We start from the raw sequence: 8291 nt of genomic DNA on the forward strand, positions 1-8291 counted from the left end.
AACTAGTAGTTGTTTCTGAGAGAAAAATTCAGAACGTTATTTGTATTGTTATTAGTCATGTTCCGGATTTGAATCCTTATTTCAAAATTCGGGGCGTGACAGAAAACTTGTAGAAGAATTCAATGTTCCATTAATGTGAATTATGTCAGGGGGATGTGAGTGTAAAACTTGGGAATGCCTGAAGGAAAGAGCGTGAAAGCTCAGGGGTGTCGGGAATGCATGAGCGGGAAGCTCGGGTGTGCCAGGAAGGCGTGAGCGGAAAGCTCGGGGATGCCGGGAAGGCATGAGCGGGAAGCTCGGGTGTGCTAGGAAGGCGTGAGCGGAAATTTCGGGGGTGCCGAGAAGGCGCGAGAAGAAATCTCGGGGGTGCCTGGAAGGCGTGAGTGGAAAGCTCAGGGTTACCAAGAAGGCATGAGTGCTAAGCTCAGGGTTATCGAAAAAGCATGAGCGGAAGCTCGTGAGCATGAAGCTCAGGGGTGCTGCGAAGGAGTGAGCGGGAAGGTCGGGGTTGCCGTAAAGGCGTGAGGGAAAACTCGTAAGTAGGAGCCCAAGGTTGCCGAGAAGGCGTGAGCAAAAGCTCGGGGTTGCCGAGAAGCGTGAGCGGGAAGCTCGGGGGTGCCGCGAAGGTGTGAGTAGAAGCTCGGGATTGCCAGGAAGGCGTGAGCATTAGAGCTCGTGAGCGGGAAGCTCAGGGGTGCCGGGAAAGGCATGAGTGGAAGCTTATGAGCGGAAAGCTCGGCGTTGCCGGGAAGGAGTGAGCGGGAAGTTCGGGGGTGTCGCGAAGGCGTGAGTATTAGAGCTCGTGAGCGCAGAGCTTGGGGGTGCCGCGAAGGAGTGAGCGCTGGAGCTCGTGAGAGCGGAGCTCTGGGATGCCGCTAAGGCGATAGGCGTTAGGTAGCAAACCTAATCTTTAATACCCAAGCGTTGGGGTTAACCACCGAATCAATGGCTGCCGTGGACTGTGTTAACATGTCCCTTTACTCTTTCCCAGAGGAGAAAAGCTTGACTGTAATGCCGCGTAGCGATCATCGCCATTATGAGGGGCCTTACCGCTTGGTGGTTGGTCGTGGACCATAGACTCGTGGAGTCTTTAGACCTGTTTAGGTCTCTTTCCCGTGGGGAGGGTTTGACAAAATATGATGGCCAAGAGGCTAGATAAAATATTTACATATTGTGTACATGTAAATCTTGCTAATTGTACTAACAACAAATAAGCATGGCATAGTTTGTTTAACTAAACATTACATGTTTATTTAATTGAGTTGGAATTAAATAGAAGCATGACATGTGTATAGCTTGTACTTGTAGTAAAGTTGCTAATAACATTTTGTATTTGTTGTAAACATGCTAAGGTCATTGAGATAAATATTTAAAGCATGGAATTGCATGTAAGGCATAGCAAGTGGTTTTGGTAAAAATACGAAATGGTGTAGGCATGCTTAAAAATAGTAAAAGCATGTAAAGACATGGCAATAGCTCTAAGAGCGTAAAAGATAAAATATAGTTACTTATCTTATGCCGATTTGGAGTAGGTTGGAATTGGAATCAATACAAGTACCCAAATCATATTGGAGTTGTCCAAGCATGATACTCCATTGCTTTGGCAGATAAAGTGTTCCGATAATGTATGTCAACTCGTAGTTGCGGTTGAATGCTTGATAGAAATAGTTGAATTTCCTTAATACAAAATAGATGATTAATATGTAGATTTGTAAAATCAACACCAATAATTTGCATATGTACTTTGATAAAATTGTAAGCAAAGTGTATAAGTAAAGTAGTTGTTGACAACAAACGAGTCAAATGACATACTTGAGTGTGTGCCGCTAATGTGAAATTCAATATGGCCATGAAATGTTAAAGAAATATTTTTGATAGGCCCTCGAGCCGATATATGAGACAATGCAGTGCAAGCATTAAATGCGAATTTTGGGCTTTTGAGATAGTCATTAATCAAGGCAAGCTCTGTACTGATGCTTAATTGTAATTATCTATTATCTAAAGCGCGTCAACTGTTCATTCGCGTCGCACTGTTCATTCGAGCCCGAAGTAAATTACTATTTTGCCCTTATTTTTTTAACAAAATTACAATTAAACCGTGTTTCCAGATTCTATCTGGTCTTTGTCTTCTTTATCAAGTTCTAGATTGATCTGAACTCTACCTCAATTTTCAGTTCTGCCATTTTCCCTTTCTGGAAGCATCTCTCTGCACCGACATATCTACACCGACATCAACTCTTGCAGACTATAAATTGAAATCAGTAGAGGCGAAACAGCCCTGAAACGTGAGACAAACATCTGAGAGGGTTTTCAGGTAGCAATCCATTTTTTCTGGTCTTTGCCCTTATTGTTTAAAAAAAAAAAAAAAAAAATTACGGGCTGCCATCAGTCTATAATCTTCTATGCGTTTCTTCAATAACCTATTTGCTCAATTACGGGCTGCTTAACGAGAAGTTCGATTGCTGGTATCTCCGTCTAGAAGGCACCGGAGTCTGAGACCTCGATGATCGATTGGACCGGTCTCAAGTATCGTTCGAAAGCCTTCTTCACTATTCATTTTGGGAAACTTTCAAACTTTCAATTTTGTGAAATTGAGCTCACTTGATCAGATCGGAGGATCCGATTGAGCAATCAGAGATATATGAGATATTAAGCTACAGGTAAGCTTCTTATTTGATCAAATGGTTTGGGTACGATTGATTGGGTTTTCAATTTCGGTGCATGCAACTTTGGGTGGTAGAAAATTGAAATGGAGAGGAAATAGCTTTGGTTGGATAGATAGTTTAAAATTAGGTGAGAGTTTGAGAGAGACGGAGATTGATTGGGTTAGGGATAGGGATAGGGTCTGGATTCGAATTTTGTAATTGGATTCAATCTCTAAGAGTTTTTGCTGGACTTCCACAGAGTGAGAGACAGATAGGGAGGGGACTTTTCTCTGCCAATCAGAAGAAGAGGATTTGCTGAGGGAAAGTCTAGAGAGGAGGAAGGGATGTCTTGGTCGATTTCAGTCTGTTCCTAATTTGGGAATTTCTGTTTCACATTCAAAGTTTAAATCTTTAAAGGTATCAGCTAACTTCATTATATAAATTTTTCGGTCAATTTTGGGTATTTGGTTCAAATTTATCAATAAAGCATCAAAATTTTGACCACAGTTGATTTTGATCAAGATTGAGATTTTATTGATTTCGATATGTCATTGAAAGGGCTTTCATATTTTTGATCAGGAGCGTATTGAAAGACGTTTGACATATCTCAAAAGCCAAAAAGAGAAACTTGAATCAATGTCTGTGTTCAAGGTGTGCGAAGCGGTGGGAATAGAGAATTTCACACTAAATCTCCTCCAAAAGATAGTCTGTGATTGTCAGCGTTCTGCTATGGTCATCCTTGGCCGAGCCCAGGTCTATTCCTTCCACTTCTGTGTACCTGACTGTCGATGTGAGTGATCGTGTTTTAGCTGAGAAGGTCAGTAATGTTCATATCAGTTCATCATTAATCTCGAATTTGCATAATGGTTTTTAATTCGTATGTATTGGTGTGAACTTAAGTGAATAATAATTATTGGTAGTTGATTCATAGAGCATATTGGTAGTGGAGATATTGCTTACTGTTTGAAATTCGATTTTATATGCTCAACCAGATTATATGTTTTGTATGTTATCTGAGAAATCTCTGCTTCTGTTTTGGTGTCAAGTTTCATATCTCTTTAGAAAGCCTGAGGTTTCAGATATAGTAATTTTCAAGGCATCTCCAATGTTGCAGGTAATGTTTATAACATTTTATATATTAATAGTGAATTGCTGTTTGTTGTTTTAAAAAACTTTGTGATATGTGGTGTTGACACTTTCTCCTTGGGTATTCTGTGCTCGGGCGATGTATTTATAAAAAGAATTGTGGCCAAGGCTGCAGATTATGTTCAGGTAAGATCTTGATATTCTTGGCTATTGCGTGCATTAACTGGATTCATGTGAAAGAATTAGAATTTATATTACATTTTCTAATGTTCATGTCATTCTGTGCAATAGGTACATGATGAGAAATTGTTGGTGAATGGTGAAATTCAAAATGAAAATTACATATTGGAGCCTTTTACCTATGAAATGGAACCAATTGTAAGATCTTGTTCTTGCTTCTTTTTTAATTCAGTTGATTGCATGTAATAACAGGTTCAATTACTTACAAGATTTGTGTTACCTGTTTTGTTTGATTCTGCAGCTCATTCCAGAAGGCTATATCTTTGTGATGGGGGACAACTGCAACAACAATTTTGACTCTCATGACTGGTAATTTCAACTCTCAGTATTATTTTCGATTATCCCCACTAAACATTTTTGCTTCTGGGTTAGAGGTATATCCTTTGTTTACTCCCAATCTCTGTGCATTGAATTGATCTGTTTACTGTGTTTTGTTTGGTAGTGTGATATGAGTAACTTATATGTTTGTTTTTAGGCTGTTCACTACAGTGCACAAAACAAGTCTGTTTCAGAATTTAAAAGCACATTACTAATACAACTCAGAGGTAATTATGATTAAATTTAGTTACTACCTTTGTTTACCCTACCAAGTCTGCGATAAATTCTTTTTCTAACAATAATCTCTTCATCAAGCAGGTCAATCTCCACATCACATTGATTGACAACTTCCACATTGCAAAGTATTAATTGTGTTAGCTACAAAACTACATTCCTTTGCTTAAGCAATTCTGTAAGTTCCATACATGCAGTTGCATATCTTACGTTAATAGAGTATACTGAATTCTTTTTTGAGATATCTACATAGTGATCTGAGGTTTGGTGTGTCTATTTAAACCAATATGGTAGTTAATGATTAAGGTAAAAATCAGATTATTATTGAAGTACAATTGAGGAGAATGAAAAAATTATTTGCAACAGCAATAAATGCATTTGACTTTCAATTTCTCATTGATAGCATCATTTCATAGTGATCAACAAAATTAACATGTGAGTCTTCTTTTTTAGCAGTATTTTATTGTACCAAGAAAAAAATTCTACCAAACATTTGCTGAAACTTTCAACTTATTTAATTGACCTGCAAGAGTTTTATTTATTTTCATAATTTAGCACAGTTTCTGACTTCTATTTAGTATCTACACAGTTTGCTACTATTGCAATTTCCCATTTGCTCAAACTACTCCTTTAATCAACATTTAAATGACATAATTTTCACGTGACTTCATCATAATCATATTAGTTTGTCAAAAATCACCATCCCATTGTTCAATGAATCAATTTGATTGTCAATTTTTATTTTCCAAATGTTTTTTGAGCTGCAGCACTGCTGGAATTATCTTCTTTGATTTTGTCTATGCTTCCTTTTCTTTCATTTCTTTGGTTTTTCTGCTCATCTTGGTCACCAAAGTTTACAAGAAAAGAAAAGATTGTACCAATCTTAATTCCTTACAGTTTTGGCATATCATTTCTTTTATTTTCACTTTAGTTCTTTAGCTCAAATGATGTAGCAGCCTACTCAAATTCAGTCAAAGTCCAATCTCTTGCTGTTCAACCTGATCATGACATTTTCCTTGCTGATAGTCTTTCATTGTGTATGATGTGTTTGATAATACCTCTGTGTTATCACAGGCAAAACAAGCACTATGGAGAAACTGGAAGTTAATACAAAAACCAGAATTGAAGGACGGTTGAGATATCTCAAAAGCCAGAAAGAGAAACTCAAATCTTGCATTATATATGATTGATCTTAAGTGCTTTGTAAACTCGAAACAATTTTAGTGACATGAAACTTTGTCTTTTATTGTAAATTGTTTGCAACAACAACCCCCGCAGCAAAGCGCGGGTACCATTACTAGTTATAATAGAATGGTTGGCACAAGCAAATAAGTGAAGTGCGAAGTAGCCTTTTGTGTGAGTTGACTAATGAATATGCCCAATTAAGTAACATGGCAGAGAGACCATGCAAGTGGCATAGCAATTCAAATCAGTTACACGTGTGCTGTAGCTCTTGCATAAGTAAACAAGTACACGGTTTCGTGTTATGAATTTGGAGCATAGCAGATCACATGTGTTAGAAGCTATGCAGTTAATGCATTGTAAAATGCTCCAACCCATTATAATAAGAAGAATATAAGGCATGTTTAAACGTGGTTTGAAAGCTTATCTTGTTCTTTGGTTTCGATGAAGAGTTGCGTTAAACTAACGAGCTCAAGGTGGAGAAGACCGAACGCCTAGAATCTGCAATGATGCATTCGGGATGGGCCGCCTGCTGGGCGTCAAGTGAGTGATTGATGATATGATATGCATTAGGCGCTGATTTGGATTGAAGAACATTGAGTGGGTGGCCAAAGCAGCTCTCTCAGTGTGAAGAGAAGATTTAATTGTGAAGAGAGAGTCGCCGGCGTCAGCGATATTACCGCTGGTTTATATATATATATATATATATATATACACACACACACACACACACACACCGTTGGGTTGCTGCTGGAGCAGCTAAGGCTAGCAGGGCTAGCTACCGCTGGTGCTGGCGGAGCTATACCTAGCGGTTGGCTAGTATCTGCTCTACGGTGGTTGGTGGAGCCTTGGCCAGCGGTGAAACTAGGGGTGAAGTTCGGTGGAGAGAAGCTTTTGCTTAGCAGTTTTGCAACTTGGCGGTATCGCTACACCCAACGCCAAAGCTTAGAGCCATGCCCTGCGATTATTTGAGTGTTGAAATTGATCGAGTAGGGTGGGAATACGCAAGCTTTGATCGATGAAAATTGCAAACGTTGCACCAGCGGAAGCTGTAGTGCAACCTGGTGTGTTACTGAACGTAACGAAGAAAGCTCGTGGAAGAACATGGGTTTTTGGCAGTGGGCTCGCTAGCGGTAGTGCGCCGATGATGTAGCTTGGCGGTGTAAGACCTTGTTTGTGGTGTTTGGCAGAGTATCAAAGCTCCTAGTGGTATATCGGTATGAAGCTTTTACGGTGCCCAGACCAAAGACTAGCTTTCTAGGTGTCCGGAGGAAATTGGCACCCAAATTTTTTTTTTGTGCAGCATTGACTTTTTGAGATGGGCGTTGACTGTTGTTTATCAGAGTTGACCAGGCTAGCTCTGCGTTGACCTGACTTGATCAGCGTTGACCAAGCATTGACTCGACTCTTACGGGTTAAAGTTCATGGTACGTGATCAAGCCTTTCTGTTGGCTTCCCACAGACGGCGCCAATGTTAATGTTTGTGATCGAGGAGTCAATTTAACGTTTAGAGAGAGACACACACACACAAGAAGTATAGTGGTTCGTCTCCCGCCTTAGTGGGAGACTACATCCACTTGAAAGCTTAACTAGTGTGTTTGGGCCTTGTGGCCCAAAGGGATTACAAGAGATGTAATGGGATGTTGAGTAAGTGGGAAAGAGTCTCCTTTTATAGGGGAGAGAGGCTCTTTCCTTTACATGTTTTCCAATGTGGGATGCTAAAACCACTATTCTAGTATAGAAAGGCCTATTATGGAGGCAACTTGGCAAGGCCGGGAAAGTGGCTTCCCGGCGAGATATTGGTCGCTTTCCACTACCGTGGCGTAGCCTGAACATCAGGCTACGGGATGCATGTCGCGGTTGGGTCCCACCACGGCTTGTGGGCCCCCCTAAGAGGGTGTTGCTTATACTTGGTAACATAGTAAATAGCCTTGCTAGTAGAGGGGAGAGGATCCTCTCCTAATCTCTTATCTTCCTTAACTTACCTAACCTTTTATCAACAAAATGACACATGTGAATACTTACATCCAATGGCTCATATGATTTAGCACTATATCTTTCCATTTTTTATTCAATCATGCGACTAAACTAGTCTCTCTCTCTCTCCATCTGCTTCGATTCGCTTCACAGGCCCTCCAAATCGTTGTGTTCCGCCGACAAGAAATTCACTGTCAAATAGAAAGGAGGCTTTGAGCAACGATCGAAGGTATTTCATCCTCCATCATAATGGATGCTTTAAGTTCACCGTCGATGATCCGATTGGTTTGGTTTAGGATCTCCAGTTTGTTTGATTACTTTTGGTTGATTTTATTCTCTTTGTTTGGGGTTGTTCTTCATCCCTTGAATTTGGGGATCTGCATTTTAAATTGGAAGCACTTTTTTATTTTACATTGCAAAATTAGCCCCCTTCTGATCTGGAAGCACTTTTTATTTTACAATTTTATCAACAGTTCGTCATGAGGTGTTGTCATGCAGAATTTGTGTTCTGTTTTCGTTCCGTTATTATTGTTTACTCTTATTGTAGAGAATTGCTCTTGGGCTTCACATATGATAGTCGTCAATTATGACTTAATTCTAAGTTTTCCA

At 39.8% G+C, this 8291-nt stretch overlaps 1 protein-coding gene across 4 annotated transcripts; it reads left to right on the forward strand.

Moving 5' to 3' along the window:
* The first annotated feature begins 3470 nt into the window (after positions 1-3470).
* On the forward strand, positions 3471-5748 carry LOC112184528 (probable thylakoidal processing peptidase 2, chloroplastic). 4 transcript variants are annotated; one of them, XR_005807557.1, is made up of 7 exons: positions 3471-3759; positions 3887-3917; positions 4023-4109; positions 4223-4280; positions 4447-4516; positions 4608-4701; positions 5598-5748. XR_005807557.1 is itself a non-coding variant. In XM_040515590.1 (6 exons), exons 1-5 carry the CDS (start codon positions 3643-3645, stop codon positions 4502-4504), a joined length of 348 nt encoding a protein of 115 aa, XP_040371524.1. In that variant the 5' UTR covers positions 3471-3642; the 3' UTR covers positions 4505-4516; positions 4608-4702. The 4 variants fall into 4 exon arrangements, 1 of the variants encoding a protein (XP_040371524.1); XR_005807556.1 differs by having other exon boundaries at positions 3473-3759; positions 3907-3917; positions 4213-4280; XR_005807555.1 differs by having other exon boundaries at positions 3481-3759; positions 4213-4280.
* Positions 5749-8291: the final 2543 nt, after the last annotated feature.

This window comes from Rosa chinensis, chromosome 2 (assembly GCF_002994745.2).
Source record: "Rosa chinensis cultivar Old Blush chromosome 2, RchiOBHm-V2, whole genome shotgun sequence".
NCBI lineage: Eukaryota > Viridiplantae > Streptophyta > Magnoliopsida > Rosales > Rosaceae > Rosa > Rosa chinensis.

Coding starts and splice junctions, on each gene's coding strand:
- LOC112184528 (XM_040515590.1), top strand. CDS start 3,643: ATGTTTTGTATGTTATCTGAGAAATCTCTGCTTCTGTTTTGGTGTCAA. Junction 4,110..4,212: donor CCTATGAAATGGAACCAATT/GTAAGATCTTGT, acceptor TTGATTCTGCAG/CTCATTCCAGAAGGCTATAT. Junction 4,281..4,446: donor AATTTTGACTCTCATGACTG/GTAATTTCAACT, acceptor GTTTGTTTTTAG/GCTGTTCACTACAGTGCACA.